This window comes from Acanthochromis polyacanthus, chromosome 2, assembly GCF_021347895.1.
Source record: "Acanthochromis polyacanthus isolate Apoly-LR-REF ecotype Palm Island chromosome 2, KAUST_Apoly_ChrSc, whole genome shotgun sequence".
NCBI lineage: Eukaryota > Metazoa > Chordata > Actinopteri > Pomacentridae > Acanthochromis > Acanthochromis polyacanthus.
Window position 1 is genome coordinate 19,653,769 of NC_067114.1, and position 21,452 is coordinate 19,675,220.

At 41.3% G+C, this 21,452-nt stretch overlaps 1 protein-coding gene across 3 annotated transcripts in view; it reads left to right on the forward strand.

Annotated features, from left to right (window-relative positions):
* The first annotated feature begins 1,156 nt into the window (after window positions 1-1,156).
* LOC110955449 (protein unc-13 homolog C) overlaps window positions 1,157-21,452 on the forward strand; it is a 115,989-nt gene continuing 95,693 nt past the window's right edge. For 2 of the 3 annotated variants that reach the window (XM_051960162.1, XM_051960174.1), the window contains exons 1-2: window positions 1,158-1,801; window positions 10,150-14,425. In XM_051960162.1, the coding sequence (XP_051816122.1) occupies window positions 10,348-14,425 (4,078 nt within the window). In that variant the 5' untranslated portion in view covers window positions 1,158-1,801; window positions 10,150-10,347. Of the gene's footprint in view, window positions 1,802-10,149; window positions 14,426-21,452 lie in introns of all 3 variants that reach the window. The other variant, XM_051960169.1, reaches the window with a different exon arrangement.

Genomic DNA, 21,452 nt, shown 5'->3' on the forward strand with positions numbered 1-21,452 from the left:
ACTGACGCACCCATCTTCCCTCCATCCTCTCTCCCATGTGACAGAGAGAGACTGAGGAAGAAAAGGGGGAAAAGAGAGAGAGAGGGAGGGAAAGGAATGTGATTTCGCTAGAAGGCCAGACAATTAGTGGCTGTTGGAGAAAAGCATGACACACATCTCAGCTGAGAGAGGAGAGCAGGACTGACAGAGGGAGACGGCCTCATGCACAGAGATGGAGAGAGGGGGAGATGGCCTTTTATTTGAACGCTTAATCACCACCGCTGATGTGTACTGTCATGTGACACTACCTGCAATGTTTTCATCCCACCGTGTCCGTCTTCATTTGGCCCCGTCAACAGGAAATTAAAGCCGCAATTAACAAAAAATGTCACACAAGGACAAGTTCAAGCAAGTGTCCAAATGTGCGTCTCCTCAGTTGTCCTACCTGCTAAGGTGCATTTTCAATATAAAGAGGAATCCTTTTCCACGGCTGCGGATTTCAGTCCACGACGCTGATGTTTTTTTAATACACCAGAGTGCATCAATGACAAATCTGCAGCGTCAATGAGCAATCATGCATGACGATGTTTCCACTGAGAGACGTAATTTGATGATGTGTGTTACAAATGGGAATGGGGCTTCTATGGAGACTTGAAGTTGCCTCAGATCTTTAACGTTTGTGTGTGTTTGGGAGACCGAGATGAAAGTGCGCTCCTCGTGCCCCTCAGGCATGCCCATAAAGCCCGTGCACAGCCGCGCACAAGCGCGGCCCCTGACGAAAAATTAAAGCAATACCCCCCTCTTGTAGTAACACTTCTCCTCAGTGTGCTGCTCGTGCTTTATTAACATATTACATCACTCTAATGCTTCCATCGGAATGCGTAGTTTTTGAAATACGGTTATGTGGCCACTTGGAATTACGCACCAACACTCTGCTGTCCCTCTATTTTTTTGTGCTTCCATTACACTCAAAACATCTCCAGTAAGTCTCTCTCTCTCTCTCTCTCTCTCTCTCTCTCTCTCTCTGTGTGTGTGTGTGTGTGTGTGTGTGTGTGTGTGTGTGTGTGTGTTTGGAGGTATCGTCATGCACACTCACACTGAGAGTAGGGAGAGTGAGTGAGAGAGACACACACACACACACACACACACACACATAGAGAGAGAGACAGAGAGAGAGAGAGAGGGAGGGAGTTGTGTACCAGGGAGGGACGGACATTCTCCAGCCGGGGAGCAGAGCTTCTGTCTGGGCAGCCAGGAGCAGCAGCAGCGCTGTCTGCCCTCCCCGTCAGCGCCACCACCACCCACCTGCACCCCGTTTTGGACTAGACACCCCGTGCTGTGACACTGTCTACGAGCACGGTGTGTGACTGCGTGTGCACGAGTGCGTGCGTGTCTGTGTGTGTGCGTGTCAGTCGTGGAGCAAAATTTTTTTTTTTTTAAATTACCCAGCAGCTTGCGGCTTTAAAAGGCAGCGTCTTCACCCCCCACAACGCGGATCAGGGGGAGCGCAGCGGAGGAGCGGAAGACAGGAGGGGGGTACCGTCGGTGGCATGGAGCAGAGGTGTGTGTGCGATTATCCGCGGAGGCAGGGCTGTGGGATGTGGTGTCTGACGGACGCGGAGAGATGCTGTGAGCTCTGGTATTAGCAGGCAGCTGCGCACCGAAGCCGCTCTCCCCTCCCCACCTCCCTCCGTCCCTCCCCCTGCCCAGCATCGCCGCGCTCCCAGCACCGACCATTCGCTGAAACCGGGGATTCGGCTCCGCACGGCAACGCTTTGCTCACTACCGCTGGGCGTCCTGCACGGGGATCTGACACCACCAGGTATGTGCAGCGGCGCAGCCCGTTTAGGGCGCCGGATGTGTGTGGTTGAATGGCGTGGGGATGTTGACTGTTTGACTTCATCCTGTGTCTTCTTGTTGCTTCCCTCCCCTCCCTCTGTGGCCCTGTCAGTGGATTAATGAAACCTTATTTGAGAATGATGCGCAGAGATGGCATCATCTATCGATATGGCTGAGGTGGGAAGAAAAAAACACACGGAAGAAACGTGAGGTGGGGATGATACTAAATCGTTGTGTTGCTTAGACTAAAATCCCACGTTGATACAAACACTATCGATTCCACTGATGTCCCGTTGCTCTCATTCTCACCTCTCCCCGTGTTGTCATGCATAACGCACAACATAAACGCATGTGAGCAATGCTGTTGTTTCACACTGAGCAAACGCGATGAGACAGGTCCTCGTCATGCTGGCCAAAGAAATTGTAATATTTTGATTTACGAGGGGAGACAATCTGTTGTGGTGTTGGCTGGTTTCCTGAGGCTGCAGGCAGATATTTGACTGTTGGGAAATAAGACTACACAGGTTAGGAGAATGAGGGGTAGAATGTAACTGAGGATGGGCGTGAGGGGGAATATGATGTGAAGATGCTCACTACCTCAACACGCTCACCCCCCACTGGTGCACTTCGCTCTTCTCTGGGAGCAGCAAATGCACGCTTTAAAGCAATCATGCACGGAGGCATGCATGGCGCACATGTGTGTGCATGCATGGCTGCACACGCACAGACGCACGGGCGTGCAAGCACACGCACCCGCATGTGCACTAATCCACTCTGGGCCATAATCCATAATCATGTGTTCTGGAGACATGACGTAACATATCTCTCGTATACGCGCGTGAAAGGTTTGCACACAAAAATATTGCTCATTCCCACCCAGAAAGGACAAAGAAATGGAGAGCACGTCTCAGCGTGGAGGATACTTGCTTGCAGCATGACAACCTCAAACTGGCATACTTGGGTTTTCATCAGGAGGAAGGAGCGGTTGTACTATTGTGAGAAATAGGTTAGCATGCCTCCAACTGACACTCATTTTCATTAAAGGAGAGTGGCAGAGGCTGTGCAGGCTGCGAGAAATGGACTGTTTTAAAGTGCTCTGCTAATCAGATGCATTAGGGGGGGAAAACGGGGGGAAATAGGTCCCTGGACAGTAATGCAGGGCCCTGGGTAGCAGTGCCTCAGAGCTTTGGTAAAGTGGGTGTGGCTGAGGTGCTCCCTCTTCCTCTGGAGGTTTCTCTAGTCTGACTCACAGATTGGGAGGGGCTGTACCTCAGGACCACAGGAATTCCCAGATTTTTTTGTTTTGTCATAGTAGCCACTCATTTCTGATCCAGCAAGCTGATTAAAGATTCCTTTTTTTCTTTCTCTCTTTTTACAACCTGCTAGTGAGGAAGATAAAACGTTTAATCCAGTGGAGCAGCTGGAGATTCAGTGCCTTGCTCAATGGCCCAGCGCCTCATTTGTAAAGGAAGGAAACAGGAAGTTTATGAAGGTGGAAAAACCAATTACACAGACGTCAGATGCGTTCCACGGTTTGTGGAACATGCGACCTGCTGGATGTTGTCATATTCAGTCCAATTTTATTATGCATGTCATTTAATATTCTAATGTAGTAACAATGTGTGCTCCAGCCTGATTTTTATAAAGGGTATATGTGTCTGTGAGGCTGCTTACATAAATTAATTGAGACTTATCCTCTTCTAAAAATCAATAGCTACTGTCCACTTATCTTTACTTAGGTGCTTCAGACTGAGTTCTATTAGCCTCGATATGCTTCTATTATGTTCAAATCTGCAGTGAGAAAGAGCACAAGTGCAGATACTGTAGAATTAGATAGCGTCTAATTGTCACGTGCTTGTCACGATGGCTCGGAATAAATGGTGCCATTTCATTTGTGGCCCATTTGCTGCAGAATCTGCCCACAGAGGCATGCCTTTACATGTTCACTAGTCAAATTGGTAAAACTCACATGAGTAGGACAAGGTGATCAGTTATGTCATCCTTTTTTCCTTAATTCTTGCATCATTACACTCTAATGGGACGCTACAGGCGATAGCTCATGGGCATTAGCAAGTCATTTGCGCATCAGGTCTGGCTCTGAAACGAGGTGAATGCTTCATTTGTCAAACCTTAACATGCAGATGTCAGGATGTTGGCTCTGTGAACAGAAAGGCAGCTCCCTAATTAGTGATCAACACTCATTAAACAGGAGTACTCTTTCAGTGTGATTTGTCCAGACAGAGTGCAGCACAGTGTTTTATGTAAGTGATGTTCCAGTGTCTGCTACAGTAAACAGTGCCAGACGGTATCAGCCATGATTGTGGCTGTTGCTCAATTTAGTTCATTACAAAAAATTGCATCACAAATGGATTAAGGTCATTGGTGGAAATTAACCAGCAGTCATTATTAGGCGTCTTTTGTGTGGGCTGTTGTGCAATAATGGTTCATTATGGTTGAGTCATTTAACGAGATGCAGCTTAAAACATTTGTGTTGGATAAATATAGTTTTGAAAATGGGCCATCAATTTTACAAATGACTGAATTTGGACTGAAAGGGACGTACGTTTAAATATTTGCAAAACCTGCTTCTTTGACCTCAAACAAAAAATGGAATTTTCACTTTTTACTGTGATAACATCATTTCAAGACAGGCTTTGGAAAGGTCAGGTTTCTGCAAACCAAACCTGAAGAGTCTTTTAATGTCTGAATCTTTGCATTTGTTGTAGTTAATCGTATAAAATCTATAATTGCATTTTCCCTGTTTTGTTTTAATCAAACCAAACCATTACTGTGATTCAAAGTTGATGTTTCTCAATATCTTGCAACATGCTGCATTTCTTGATACAGGGCATTGTTCTTGATTTTTTTTTTCCAAAATGCTTTGCTTTTGTCTGCGTAAGTTAAAATACTTTGTTAATATTCAGACATTGTTGGAAGTCAGATGTGGTTAGCATCCTGCGTTCTGTTTGACAATAACCGCATAGTAACCACATGTATGTACTGAGCATTAGCAGCACATTTCAACAACTCTGTGTTCAGACAGCATCCCCTGTTATGTAACCAGTGGTAGAAAGTAACTAAGCACATTTACTCAGGTACTTCAGTACAATTTTGAGCTATTTTTATTTTGCTTGAGTATTTCCGTATTCTTCTACTTTCCACATTGACACCACTACAATTCAGAGGCAAATAATGTCCCTTTTACTCAACTACATTTATTTGTTATTTTAAGATAAAACTAAATTCATCTCACCAGATAGACTAAAAGTGGTTAGATGATCTAAACCAGCTTAAAAAATAAAGAGATGAACACATTCATGCGCTTATAATTAGAATCCAGTAGTATACATTTTTACTAAGGAACAATGGAGTTATGCGACTCGGCGTACGTTTATCCGTCTGTTTGTCCGTCTGTCTGTTAGCAACATTACTCAAAAATGGACAAACGGATTAGGATAAAATTTTCAGGGAAGGTCAGAAATGTCACAAGGACCAAGTGATTTGATTTTGACAGTGATGTGGTTTATAGACTGGATCCACAAATTTGTCAAAGATTTCTGTATTGTGGTGTCCACTTCATTGTGCCCACTGTAACTATGACTGCAAGTCAGCTGCGTGCTGACAATAACATGATTGCAACTGTTGCGGACTTATCGGGATTTATCCGTCAGAAATGATACAAGGCACAATTGATTAATGTGATTAATGTGTTTCCAGACAAATTCCATCAATTCCCACCGCCTGCTACATATTTGTTCCGTTAGGTATCCGTACAAAACGTACACATGCATAACACACGCATGTGCTCAGTGCAAGGTCATTTTGTTTGTGTATACATCTATATTAAATGGCCACATTCTATAGTGCTGTGATTTCTGCTGTTGGAAATGATACAGCGGCTGAGTAGCCTTTCCGTAGTACTGCGCTCCAAGAGTGCTTTTCTTGTTCTGATATGTGGTATTGTTTAAAATGAGTTTTTACTTTTTTGTACTTTAAGTATATTTAGATATTCCTTTTGTACTTTTACTAAAGTAAAAATGTAAATGCAGTGCTTTTACTTGTAACGGAGTATTCCTACGTTGTGATTTTGGTACTCGGCTACTTAACTAGAGAGCAGCGTTCTTCTTCCACTTGTGCATGTAATCCCTACAAGTGTGCAGCCTCCACAAAGGACGACAGAAGTTTGTTTGATCAGACCAAAAGTGCAGTCAAACGTGGGTCAGACATCTCCTACCTGTTGGGCTGGTGTCAGAGATGGGTGAAAACCGTCTCACTGCAGCTCACCCTGCTACACCTCAAGCACTGTCTTGCAAAGACCAAAACCAATATGTCAGCTTCACGTAACATCAAAGGAGAAAGACTAGTTTGATGCCAGCGTTGATCTTAATGAAGTCTTTGCTGCCTTTAGCAAAGAAATGCTGGCAGTTTTTTATATCAACCACCATATTCTTGTAAAATTTTCACAACAAATTACTTAATTATATTCTACTACTGCTGTCATTCAAATGTGTAGCTCATTAATACTATATTTCTTTATTTTTTCCATTTTAACTTCACTGCATTCCACTCATAATTTCCGTCTTATAATTATTTCATGCCTACATTCCATTCTCCTCATTATATCGTGTTATTCAAGTGTGTAGAAAATGAATATATTCATTTATTATAACAAGTCATTTTTGGTATGTCTCTCTGCATGCTACTGTGAAAGAAATCAATCAATGGGAAGAGTTGACTAATTTCATCTCTGACTGACTATAAGTAAAGGCTTGTCTTCCACTAATAACTAAACGGTGCCTCACTTGACTGTATAATGTTAATTAGTTCATTTAATTAAGTAATCCTGTTCAAACTGTATATGGTGACAGCACTGAACCTGACAAACTATGACAGTGATAACTTTCAACATATGCAAAAAGGCGTGACATATCTGTCTTTAAATTGGGTGTTCTGCTGTTTTAGAAAACATCCACCACAGCTTTAAAATACTGGATTTATTTTTAATGAAACTGTCAACAGTGACAAGATACATTTTGTTTTTTTTATTCATTTGTACAGCCATTAAACAACCACAGTCCAGCCACACTGCTGTTGTCACTTTCTATTTCCTGATTGGACGTGCTAACTGAGAAATCCAAAGCTTCTTTACTGGCAACAGTTGTTTTACAGCACATGTCCCTCAGGCAACCCATTTTTCAGCAGTGTTTTTTTTAGACAGCCATGTAGCAGGAGATGTTTTGAGGGTTTTTTTTTTTTGGCCCATAGGTACCAGTCCATTCAGCTTGGTTTAAGAGGTGTGCTGGCAACTTTTCCCTGTAGGATATCCAAAATTTCCCACAAATCAGGGTCAAAGCAGCTGTAATTCAAGGGTGGGGAAAGATTTATCAGTGTTATTTGCTTTCACCTGTGAAGCTTTCCCACAATCTCAGAACTTTCTCCAAGAATGAATAAATAGTCCACCTGTTTTTATGTGCTTTTTCAAATATACAAATGGACTCTTTAAATAGCATGATCTCAATGCGCCTTTTTTTATCTATTTAATTTTTTGCAATAGTTTTATGGTAGTAGATGTAAATCACTATTCTTTCACATGTATGTTTTGAAGTTTACTTGTTACAATTTGTACAAAACCTGACTACCACAAATTGACTGTGCTTTTGCTGTGGCATCTCCTCAGGTTCTGTATGCCATTTAAAATTTAGATGAGCGCTGATAGTGAGGTAGTTGAGGCAATCTCAGGACATATTCAAACGATTCTGCTGTGATTTATTTATGGTGGGACAGCTTTGGGTCATGACCTATCGGTTGCAAAAGGCAGCTCTTGGCTTTACGCCAGTTTGTGAGAGAGCTGAGTCATGAACCTCCTCATGGCATAAAATATGCTGTAGTTCTTCCTCACCTCATGTTGTCATTCCATTTCTGTAATGACACATTTTGATACATTTTTTCTTAGCTTCAAAACCTAAGATTGCATTGGCTTATAAAAGTATCTGGGCAGTTTATAATTACACATTTACATTTAAATGCCAGCTTAAGATAGTTTTTTTTAATTAACTGTAGTTTATCAGCTCCAGCTCACCTATTAAGATTGGTGCTTTAGCAAAAGACATTTGCTTATTAGGTAGAGTACAAATAATGCTGGCCCAGGCCTGTGTCAAACTTTATTCTGAGTTTAACAAATAGCCAAGCTGTTCCATTCATTACATCATACAGTGGTTGCAGGAAAATGTATATGCTGGCAACCAAGACTTTGCTCTGTTTGCTAATGCCTGGTCCTTCCTCAGAGGCCTGCAATGAAAGCGAACTGCGATTCTGTGTTTCACAGCTCATTTCAAGTGAGCATGTCTCTGTGGTCATGAGACTGTAGACGCATCAAGCTCGAAACCCCAGAACTAATGAGGAGCAGCTGTCGGATCCTCTGCACAAAAACAATCCCTCTTTTGACTCAGCTGACCAGTTCCACACACCTATCAGGGCAACTCCAAGGTGTTGAAGGTTTAACACTCTTTAGCTTGATTCAAAAAGTTGTCATCCTCTTTTCAGTGGGCATAAGATGTTGCCCGCTCGGTAGCTGTATAGTTGGATCAAGTGCTGAACCATTTTAATTAAATGAATGGAGACATCAAGTGTATGACAACACAAGTGATTAAGTTAACATTTTTAATTAATGAAAGCATCTACATCATCCTAATTTTAATTAACATAGAGATAATGAATTGAAATGTAATGACACTGTCTTCTGATTGATTGTTTGTTTTCAGAAAATTCATTGTTGAAAATGTAAAACAAAAACATAATTCACTCCCTATATGAAAATGAAATATTTCCTTACATTGTTGAAATATGATCACACGTTAGTTTGTTGCCGCCTCTGCTCCACAGACACGGTCAAAAGAGTATAGTAGCACTGAAGCAATTATAATAATTGGCTAGCTCCTGCTGTAAAAGCTGGACACATCGATGTAACCAGTGTGTCTATTGCCCTTGACTGACACATACACACGTATGTGATAGTACACACTGTCATGTTTATCTCTTTGACTTTTCCTCTCTCGAACACTCTGCTGTCCCTCTTTTTTTCTTTTTGCTTCCATTACACTCAAAGCATCTCTAGTATTTCTCTCTGTCTCTCTCTCTCGGTCTGTCTGTCTCTCTCTCTGTCTTTGTGTGTGTGTGTGTGTGTGTGTGTGTGTGTGTGTGTGTGTGTGTGTGTGTGTGTGTGTGTGTGTGTGTGTGTGTGTGTGTGTGTGTGTGTAAGAACCTCTGGTATTCATTTAAAGTGACACCATGTTGGATGAATGACTTGAGTTATCTGCGTGATGTCCAATAAAATGATGCACTTGAAAATAACACTTAGAATTAAGAAATGAGTACTAAAGTACCAAACATGTCCTTATTTCAGTGTTCAAATAAAAGTGGTCAGTTATTCTATATAAAATGTGGTGACTATTTAAAGAGAAACTTTGTATGTAATTGGTCTGCAAAGTTACAAAGCCTAAAGTTCATGTCATGTGGAGCAGAGAAAACACTCTGAAAGAACTGTCAAACGCCCAGTCCAGGCTTTTTTTTTATTACTTATTTAAATTGTTATATACCAAATTTATATAATGTGGCCAGCCTGCCCTCTTATAGAATGAGCAGCTCCCTCTGAGTGTGCCGTCATCTACTTGTTTCAGTCTCTTTTTCTAACTGTAACTCTAAATTGTCTCAAATCTTCTGTTCTTATTCTTGTTCTTGCATCTTTATTCCTGGGATCTGGGGACATAAAGATCCACTATCAAGTATTGTTTTGGATGGCTCCACAATCATAGGAAAATTCTATGTATTTGTATGTTGGATGGCTAATGTAGGCAGCATTATCAGTAGCTTTGATTGTGTCCCCACAGGCCAGAGTTATCTCGAGATTGTAATGCTAAGGAATAGTCAGAAATTGCAGGACCTTTAAGATCAATTTGAAACCAATAAACAGGACTGGCAGTGGGCTACTGTGTATTCATGTCACCTTTTGTGCTAAGTCAGCTGGCTCTCTGCTTGCATTCCCTGATGGTACATATGTGAAAAAATAAATGGTCTAAAAGCAAACTCATTTCAGAAATGGTGACACCACTGCATGAAAATATTGCACATTGTGTAGCATAGCGACATCTGCAGGAATCGCTCCATGTTCTGGGTCTGAGTCGAGTGCAAACATACAGCAAAATAGTGGCTTTTGAACAGATTATCCATTGTCTTGGCAAATGCAAACTTAAACCTCAGTCTCTGCTGTATTTATGTGTAATATGGAAATCTGCAACTACACACTAAAACAAGTATTCTTTTTTTGTCTTACAGAGAGATGTTTCTTAACTGGAAGAAGGCCACTGGATTCAAAAGTATTAGTGAATCTCTACGCAGACTGTGGTTTTAGAGATTGTGAGCTGGGCCCACACTGTCAAGCACAGGTTGATTGTGCTTGGCTCACCAACGCTGTATTACCAGCCAATTTCTTCTTTCACCAGATGACAAAAACAGTCCACAGGATTGCCATCCATGGTTTCTGCCCTAATCAAGACTATATCATCCTACATTGAAAAGATTTGCAAAGGAATGTTTACAAAGAAATTGGCAAACCCAATAAAGAAGAAAGAGAGAAGCGAAAATAAAGAGCCCAAATTGACCACTGATTTGCAAGCACACAATCTAACTCTCTCTACCACACTGAAGACTACAGTTAAAAAGATTTCCAAATGCTCTTCGGCACGTAACATATCGCTTGAAGAAGACGACGGAAAGAACGACTGCTCATCCCTGTCACCCACGTTCAGTTATCGTGTAGCTATAGCAAATGGACTCCCGAAAAACTCTCTTTTTTTGAATAATAATGAAAGTATCTTTCCTGACATTCTTTCAATTGATAGTAGTTACTCTGACTCCTTGAGTGAGACAAAACCTGTCAGGAGACTGGATGAGCATAAATCACACACTATGCCTGTGAGACGAAACAGAAAGAGCCTCATCAGTTTGGCTCCCTCTGATGGCAGTTCTGAGGGTGAACGAGTGGAGCGCTCCAGTCTACACACACTTAGGCTGGGTGCCCTACGCAAGTTAAGAAAATGGAAAAAGAGTCAGGAATGTGTCTCCTCAGACTCCGAAGTGAGCAACTGGAGGAAAACCCTGGGCATCCGGAGTAAATCCTTGGACCGCGCTGGACGGCAGCAAAAGAGTTCAACCCTTGAACCTGGCTCCTCCTCCACAGGTTGCATCAGTCAGACCCAAGATGTGATGGAAATGATCTTTAAGGAGCTTCAGGGGATCAGCCAGATAGAGACAGAACTATCTGAGCTACGTGGTCATGTAAATGCCCTAAAAAGCTCTATTGATGAGATCTCCAGCAGCGTGGAAGTAGTTCAGAGTGAGATTGAACAGCTTCGCTCAGGATTTGTCCAGTCAAGGAGGGAAACACGTGATATCCATGACTACATAAAACAAATTAGCCACCAGGCCAATAATTCAACCTTGCGATTCCTCAATGTTCCTGAAGAAAGATCAGAAAAAACAGAGATAGTGATATATAAAATCCTGAAAGACAAAATGGGTTTCATTGATGCCCATAAAACAATTAAAATTGAGCTTGCTCATAGGTTAGGGCAACAAAGAGAATGTTCAAATGCAAAACCCCGCCCTATAATTGTTATTTTTGCAACGACCCAAGATAGGGATGTAGTCTTGAAAAAATGTTATAAACTGAAAGGAACTGGCATTACAGTCTCTACCGATAGCTTAACTCACGATGGAAAAGAGAGGAAAGATAAAACAATGTCATCTTCACAAACCTACGAGAGCATGGATATAAAGGTCTCAGGAAAGGAGAAAGTTGTGGAAAGTGATGACTGGGACTCAATGGACAGTGATAAAGAGTTGGATGAATTAAGCAGAAATAAATATGCAATGGTGATTTCAAAGCCTGTCCATAAAAGCAAAGCAGAGAAGAGGCGGTCACATGACCATAGCCGGTCAGGAGATGAAGCAGGCTACTCAGGCACAGTTCACTATGCGGATGACTCTTACTATGACCCAGACAAGCATGCAAAGGCTTACTACTCTGATTTGACCCCTGGTTGGCTTTCCCAGAGTGACTATTCCACCCCAAAACTCAGCCGCTCTGAGTCTGACTGCTCAAAACTTTGCCAGTCATACTCCGAAGACTTTTCAGAGAGTCAGTACTTTACACGGGCAAATGGCTGCTCACTGCTGTCATCTTCAGATCAGGAACTGTGGCAGAGAAAACAGGAAGACATGGCCTCCTCCTGGTATGCTAGTCCCAGTCATCCCCTTAGTCATGATAATCAAACTTATGAACACAATGAAGTTGAGACTACAGAAACTATAGACAGTGGGGTTAGCAATGGACTTGTCTGCATGTCCGGGGATAGAAGCCACTACAGTGGTTCCCAGCTCTCTCTGCAAGGTGATCTATCACCCTGGAAAGACTGGCATCATCTGGAGCAGGGTGCTGACTCTGGCTTGGAAGCTTCCATTGAGGTTAGCAGCCCCTTTGACCCATCAACCATCCCTGGTTTTCCAGAGAATATCACTAAATGTCAGGAGGTTGATTTACAGTTTGAGGGAGATGAGGAATTCATGATGCTTGACAGAGAATCTAGCCTACCACCTATAACCACCCACATTATTCCTCCCATTACAGAACGAGAGTCTGTTATAAAGACATCCTCCCGGCAGTCTAAAGAAGGAAGTAAGGTTGTCACAAAAGAAATCACGAAAGTATCATCTAAAGATGCACCCAAACCTGCTGCTAAAGTGACACATAAACAAACTAAACTGGCCCCGAAAGAAGAAACCACCAAAATGTTGCCAAAGGAAAGTCCCAAGGTATCTAAGGTTTCACCTAAAGTGACCTCTAAAGCCACCCCTAAAGAGTCACCTAAAGAGATTCTAAGACCAGCAGCTAAAGAATCCTCCCAAGCTGTCCCTAAAGACAGCTCTAAAGTCACACCTAAAGATGCCACAAAGCCCATAATTAAGGAAGTATCTAAAGTTACACCTAAAGTCACTTCGACTGACGTCAAAGGGACTTCTAAAGTGACCCCAAAAGACAGTCCAATAGTGACTCCTAAAGAAAGTCCGAAAGAGTCACCTAAAGAAAGCCCTAAAATAACCCCAATCGACACCCCTGTCTTGACTCCTGTCTCAACTCCTAAAGAGTCCCCTAAAGAATCCCCAAAAGCCATTCTTAAGGAACTCCCTCAAGTTACACCTAAAGAAGGTCTGAAAGTTGCTGCTAAAGAGGTCACCAAAGAAGCTTCAAAATTACCTCCAAAAGAGGCCCCAAAAGAGGTCTCAAAGGAGATGCCTAAAGTAATATCTAAGGATACTGTTATAGTACCCACTAAAGAAGTTGGTAAGATTCCACCTAATGAAGCCTCTAAGGTAACCCCCAAAGAGAGTCCTAAGGTGACACCAAAAGAGACCCCTAAAGCAGCCCCAGCAGAAGCCCCTAAAGTAGCACCAAAAGTACCCTCTAAAGATGTCCCTAAGGATTCTGCTAAAGTGGTTCCAAAAGAAAAATTCCCTGAACTGGATGTTAATCATAGCTTTCACCAGCCCCAGGGTAAGTCCACAACTATGTACCGCAGCCAAAGTGAGATTCGAACAGAAAAGGTAGAGGAGGTCCCTAAATCTTGGAGCAGTAGACTCAGCATAGACCTCAGTGAAAAGTCCTTTGGTTTTGGCTTTGGCTCTACTCTGCAGAGAGCTAAGTCAGCTCTCGAGGTTGTTTGGAAGTCGGGCTCTCAGACTACTCCTGCACCTCCTGAGGAACCGGTCAATGCTCCTTCCTCATTTATGGGGCGTTTCCGAACCCTCTCCACTTCCGGTACAAATAACTCCAGTACTGCAGTAGACTCGGATGTCCATACAGAGCCTGTCTTCTGCAAGCCAGAGAAAGAAAAAACCAGTGCAGAAGCTGAGGAGCAACCAGTGGACAATGAGACCCACTATGTTGAAGTGATGGAGCAGGTACTTGCTAACTTGGAAAACAGAACTAATGCTAATGAGACAGAGGAGACAGATGAGCTGATACAGGAGGGTGAGACTTCTCAGGACTTTGATGCATCTGATGACATCGAGACCTCTCAAGACAATGACGCCTCTCAGGATTTTGAGGCTTCTCAAGATTTGGAAGCCCAAGAAGACAGTGAGGCAAGTAAAGAGGCACGTGTTTTGGAGTATGACTGCAGTTTGGATGACCAGTATGATGAAGAGTACAGCGAGGATTATGAAACCCAACTCACTGAGGACACTGCTGAATATGACGCAATGGTAGAGTATGTAGATGTAGAAGAACCAGATGAGACTGAGGACAATGATGTGACAGAGGAGATGGAGGAGGGCGATGAAGAGTTGGAGGAGGTAGAGGAGATACCTGAGGAGGCCGCTGAGGTGTCTGAGAAAGTGGAACAACAGCAGGAGGATGAAAACAAAAATGTTCCAGAGGAGAAGCCTGTGGAGGCCCCACCCAAGAAGCGTGTTCGACCCACATTCAAGGAGGCAGCGCTGAGGGCCTACAGGAAACAGATGGCTGAACTGGAGCAACAGATTCTGGCAGGGGGTATGACTCTTTACTCCTTATTGCTTGTCACAGCATTACTTTGATTTTATACAGTTTTATAAAGTTTTCCATTTTCTATACATGGCAGGTCATGCCTGTGTTTATAACATATTGCATAATTGTAAAATAAAAACATCTAGGACTTAATGAGGTATATCAGCAGTTTTGTGTGTTAGCATCATCTGTAAATTGTGAATGCTTACCATTACTTTATAAAATAGCTAAAATTTCAGCTGCAGTCACATTTGCTCTTTGAGCTGTGTCAAAAAAGGAACAAACCACAAGCAAACACGGACATCTGCAAAAGGGCATTGTAGATTTACAGTGTCGGGTATCACACTGATATGATGCAGCAGCCAACTTTTTAATATCAGATGTTGCAGCATTCGTGAAAACAGTACTGATACTGCCAAATGTTTAAAGCTGTTCTAGTACATGTTGCAAGAAACGATGACAAAGAACAAAAGGTAATAGCAATTAACACAAAAAGGAAGTTGTTGCATGTAGTTACTTTCTTGTGGCCATGTAGTATGCTGGAATGAAGGTAACCTTTGTCTCACTTTTTGGCAGTGAGCAGAATTACACCCAACACTGATGATGCATGCTTGTGACATACACCTTACTTTCCTTTTTAGACTGTAAACCTGCCTCTTTAATGCCGGGTTTCATTTTTATTTTCGGTAACTTGACTAGGTTTTCAGACTCCATCATACTTCTAGTTGCTGTAGCTTTCTCTGTCTTTGTCACTGTTGTTCACCTATTTAGCTTTGACAAACCAATCTTTGCTAGTTGATATAAAATGCATTGCTACCAGTATGGCAGTGTAAGAATGTTACCACAGATGCCGGATTAAAAACTTTAGTGTATGGAGAAAGACTTGCACTGATAGCTTTCATCAGTATAGCCTTCATCAGTATGATGTGAAGTGGTTTGGTGAGGGCTTAAAAGTAATGGATGTTCATTTATGTGCAAAAGTCCTGCTCTCCAGTTCTAATGAGTCAGAGGTCCCTGGTGTCAGTGAAAGCCTACACTGTTGTATTTAATTGGTATGGTCGAGACAAGCCTGGAACTTGGAACTTGATGGTTCAATATTGTTGGATTTATGTGAACCTCTCAATTTGAACGTGTTGAATGATTTTGTGGAATCGGTTGTTTATTTTGCGGTGAAAAAATGAAGAGAATGAATCTCTCTGATGGTGAATGGTTGTGTTATTGGTGGCATTGACCGTATTTGTATTCCCGTGGCACAGTGCTGGATTGTCGTGCAGCAGACAGTGTGCACAAGGGATAAGAATGTCAAACAGGTTTCTCTGAAGGTTTATCATTTATCATCAAAATTTAATAGACCTTAAAAGCTACAGTAGGGATGGCCTCCAAAACTACCATCCATTCTTTACAATGAATAAAAACATGACTGCAGTCTGTTGTTAAGTGCCCTTGTGGTGGCAGATACTTAAAGCAAGTGTGGACATGAAGTCTGTACACATTTACTTACCACTGTTCTGTTCTTTTGTTAACACTGCAAAGTTTCAAATGGGAGGCACTGTATTGTTATTCACACTATAGGTGAAAGTATAATGTACCATTTTTTTCATTTATCTCTTTGTATCATACCTATGCTTCCCTGAATCAAATTGCTAGATTGTTGATGTATCCAGGTTTACTTAAAAATGAGATTGATTCATGGAAAAGTCTTCCACCTGGAATGAAAAAAAGACATGAGGGAATTTCCACTCTTACTTAAAATCAAAAAGGCTCTTGACCTACATATGTAGCTGCAGCTGTGGAGCTCACGGTGAGGTAGGTTAGTTTGGGAAATACACTCTACATCTCAAGACTGACTGTGTGACAGATATATTCACAAAGCTTTTCAGAAAAGAACTTCCCTAAACAGCCTGCAGAAAAGACATTCTGCACGCGTTAAATTCAGTTAGAAGACTTTTCTTTCTTCTCTGTCTTATACAGTCTTTTACGCCAGACTGAGTTAATGAGAGAGAAATGACAATATAGAAAGCATGATCATCTTAATCATAACGGATGTCATACATATACCATATACTATAGTTTAAATTATTATATTTGATTACATTTTCAATGTCTTAAAAGTGAAACTACAGTTTAAATAAATTTATTTGTGCTGATCAATTCATCATTATCAACATGTTGGTAATGTAGGCAGGCGAGATGCTATAATAATTCACACCCCAACTCAAAATGGATTTCTTAGCCTTATAAATATATAGATTTTTGGGGGTTAGAATAAATCTGGCACAGTACATGGGCTGACATTTGTTTTTTTTAACATCACATTTAACATAAACAGGCATTCTTGTAATACAAGTGTGACCAATACATACTCAGCAGGACATTTTACATTTGAAAAACTGACTTGTCATTGCTCTATGATGGATAATTTACTAAACTGGTGCCCTGAATCCTTGTTTGACATATTTGCAGTGCAATTTCCTGCCCTGTGACTGTGCAGTTTTAGTCTTACACATTGCTTTTGCTGAGCTACCAGGCGAGAAGAATTAAGAGTCACACTGAGTGACTGACTCATTGACTGATTGAGTCACTCCTCATTGTTGATTTGTGTGTGTGTGAGGTGAAGCATGCAGCTCACCCCAGGCATATGACTTCTAATGAAAGTGTGTGACCAATTGTCCTCGCTGTCCAGTGCCTTTTCAGCTCTTTTTTTAAAATTCTTTTGATAAGTCACTTATTGGGCTCATTCTTTGGTGTCTCTATATTGTTGTACTGTTGTGTTTCCGGATTCTGTGAACAGTACTAGCGGGGTGTTAAAGATCATTGTTAATTTTCACAATTGACTGCAAAAATGGTTGTGAAACGGGGTGGAAGAGGCTGAGATGAAGAGAAGGAAATTGAGGCAGAAGTAACCAGAAACAAAAGTAAAATAATTTTCTTTTACACCAATCTTTCAATGCCTCTATCTACAAATGTTTCTGTAGTATAGAAACTCACTACCTGACATACTGAAATGATCGATAAAGCTGTTTCAGTTTGTTTATAAATTTATGCTGATAGTGATTAGGAGATTATAGTTACACTCAGATCATTGTTAAAATGGAAACTGGTGATTGCTAGTCATTTTATGTACAGTAAGCAGCATTAGAAAATGTTATAAATTATATCCCAATAATGTCTTCACACTTGTTGAGGTTCTTCTTGGTTTGTAATTGTTTTAAACAGAATATATTAAGACTGCACAAATGAAGCCAAATACATGATTTACCGTTGTCATCAAGAACACTCGTATACATTTTTCGACACATCAAATATGATCAGTGCAAACTTAAGGAACTCTGGTATCTGGTGGGTTTTAAGCGATCCTTGCACTTTTACAAACTACCTGCAACTTTACACAATCACTTTCACTTCCTCTAAAAAAGTTACTGGAAACACATCCAACATGAATTTTAGTGACAATGAACACAATTTGTGCAAAATTCATTATGCTGCTGATGGAGCATTAGCCTTAGATGCATGCATACTCTACAACCCACCTCATTAGCTTTATGCCTTCATTTCTTCAAGCTGATGTGTGCTCATCGTGCTCGTGCTCTGAAGCATGCTGGCTGGTCTATGTAGGAGCTGTGAAGGGAGTCTCAGCAGTACTGCCACTCCTGCCAGGCCTGTCTTCAACTGGCTACAGCAGCGTCTGTATTCAGATGCTAATTCACACTCCCAAGGGCATTCTGTAACCAGGTCAGCCTTGCTTGGAATATTTATAGAGGTCTGCTGCTAGTGAAGTTTGCTGCTTGCTCCTGGGGGAGCAAAGGAGGTAGACCCTCTTTATGCTTAGTGCACCATTTCTCAAGTAAGTGTGAGCATGAAAAATGCAGATGCTGGGAATGAAGAGTCTCTGTTGTTGCTTTAAGTGATACTATCAAATGCAAAGTATTGACTGAATCAGTATACAGTGAAAGTCTTCTTTCCACAGCTTACATTGGCTCACAAGTTTGTGAAGTTCTAGCTTTCCGATTAAACACCAAAAACGCTGCAGTGCTTCTCTAACTACAGTGTTAAGTCACCCCCGTGCTTGTACTTTTCACCCTGTACCAGCAAAATTTTATGCTAACTTAAGGCAGTAGTTTTCAGTTTATCTTTGCAATTTAAATCTCAAAAAAAGAATACAACAAGTCTATAATTAAATGAGGGTTGATAACCCATTTTACCCCATTGCTCTCTTCCTGTTTTAGGCCTTCAGGGATTCAATTTTTGTGCTGAAATATTGAAGTAAATAAACCCTCTCACATCAGCTTGCAACAGCCTCAAACCCTTAGTCATGATTGGGAAAAAAAATAAACAGGAGCTGGGGGGAACAGTGAGAGCACATGCTGTATACTGCAGGGCCGTGTTTTCCTCTGTAGTAGGAAATGGTCTTGTCATGTGGTATTGTTTGAGTCATCCGAGGGACAAACTGGTTGCACAGGAGCTCGCATCTGACTCTGAGCTACCACATTTCATCAAAGCCTGGAAGTGGCAACCTCCCACTACATGTATTTCTCTTTTATGTTTTGTCACATATTTATTTTCTATGAAGTAATTTGTGAGATTATTAAAGATTCAGGTTTGACTTGGCTGCTGATAAGATGAAATGTTCCTCCATTACTACCATCTGTGTATTTTGTGTGTCATAAAAGATAAGGAAAATACCCAGGATTTTAAACTGTATGAATGTGGCAATTACTAACAATGGCTATAAAAGAGCAGCAAGGAAGGAATAACCGCCATTATATACAAATAATTAGATTTAAATAAATGTTAAATGAACGTAAATGGTACATACTAAAAAATACAGCACTTCATAGCAGTGAAATTGAAAATAGCTTTCCGTTGTTCCAAGGACTCACAAAACAACACATCGCAATATACACTTTTAAATTATTTTTTTTCTTTTGTAGTGAACAGAAAACTTATAATTATTCATGTTGTTTCAAACACTATGGCGTTGTTGGCCTGACTCACCACACGTAGGATTCAGGTATCAGCCTGCCATCAGCCACTCATGTCAAACAGTTTTTTCCTCCTCTTCTGTTATCTGCAGGTTACCGTTTTCAAATCCTCTTCACTACAGGAAACAGCAACAACCTCTGGGCAGCAGCCCACCACACTTAAAATATCAAGTTTTATCAGGGATTTGAATCGTGCAGTAAAGCAGCTTTCCTAGTTTTTTTGGGGGAATTATCCATTTTAATGATATTGCTAGCCTCCCTGCATGCAAATGTTGCACCACAGATTTTCCACTCGTCACTATTATGAGGGAACACCAATAACACATCCTTCGCTTAGTTTTGCTCAGGAAGACTGCGATTGGTTTAAAGAAAAATGTACAATCTGGAGCATTTTGACCTCCAGTTCAGTTGTAAACTTTTCATTTTAAATTTCTGTGTGTCCATGTAGCCACTGGACTGAAACATGCTAACTTTATCCTGGCAAAGCTAAGAGTTAGCCTCTGCCAAAAAAAAAGAGGAATTGACCATCTGCTTAAATTAAATTGCATACTTGGATTTTTTTTTTGCCATGAGAATAATCCCTTCCTGCCTTAAAATGGTTAAGATGTAACTCTACACGATCCCCACTTCTCTCTCCATGCACCCCTCCACACTTGCTGCAGCTCAAGCACACCAGCTCACCTTCAACTCTGCACAAACACTGTCAACTGCAAACTATTCTAAAGTTGTCAAGGTTGTGAGTTGTGTGCTTAAACTGGAAAATGCTTCTGAGGAAGAAAGATGATATGGAAAGACCCGCTTTGCAAGTGAACAGGATCGGTTCTTTAGACTTGTTTTGCAGACAGCCTGGATCTGTGTTTTTGTACCCCACAGTTTTAAGGTGGAAATGCTTAGCCATGACTCTCACTGTTTATTTTACTCACAGCGTCTCTTATCAAAAAAAAAAAAAAAAAATCAAAAAAATAAAGGATCAAGCAAAAATAGACATGTTAACAAGCTAAAAACTCTTAATTTTCACCAGAATAGGCCTTAAGGCTTGGTTGGCTGTTAATAGCCTAGCTTAGCTAGACTGTATTCCCGTTATAAGGGATATACGGGAATACGGTCTAGCCCTCCTCCATTGACACATTTTGACAGGTTTTCAAGCTCCGAGCAGATCAGACCGAACCAATCAGAGCACCAGAGGCGGGAGTTAACGATGCGTCATCTTCAGGGCCGAGTTGGCGACCGCAACAGAGCGAGGTTTCTCTTGTGCGCTTTCCTCTGTTTTGCACGGGCTGAATTTGTCCTTAAAACCTCAACAAGAAGCAGCTCTTAAAGCTTTTCTTTTTAAAAAGGATGTATTTTTAATTCCGGCAGGCTGTACGATAGAATGCGTAATGCTGCCCTCTACTGTTGAAAGGGAGAGCTTAGATTTTCTTCAGGACCCCTGTACGGCAAAGGAAGCTGTTAAAACTACAAAACATCATGGCGGAAAGGCAATTGTTAGGTCGCTTAGTGATTGCGTCACACATATGTTACGCTGATTGGCTCTCTCCAATTCAAGCTGTGATCGGTAGTCCCGCCTCTGGGCTAGATTTGGTTCAATGGAGCAGTTACAGACTGACTTTATGTGTATTTGTAATACACAATATAAAGGCTGTCTGGTCCCCAGGCAAGGCTGTTAATAGTCAGTGAGTTAGTGACTCAGTTCTAGGGAGACTGATGCTTCTTAAACATTATTTTTTTAATTCTACATTTTGAATACTGTAGACAGAAGTGGTGATCAAGCTAGAACTTAAAATAGGATTTCTGTCAAGTAATGAAAGTAACGTCAGTCTAATTCAGCTTTATCATGGTAGGTATTTTAGCTTGAAAAGCAAAGGTGTGACAACTGAAATTAACAATGGCTCTGTTTGGTTAACTGTATCCGTAAACCTGCAATAAAATGTCTCTGAATCTGCAATTTTGCAATACATACTCAGATTTTAGCTATTAAAACAGAATTATTTACTCCTGTGGTGGCACTAAATGGAACTATTATAAATAGACAAAACAAACCCAAAATATTC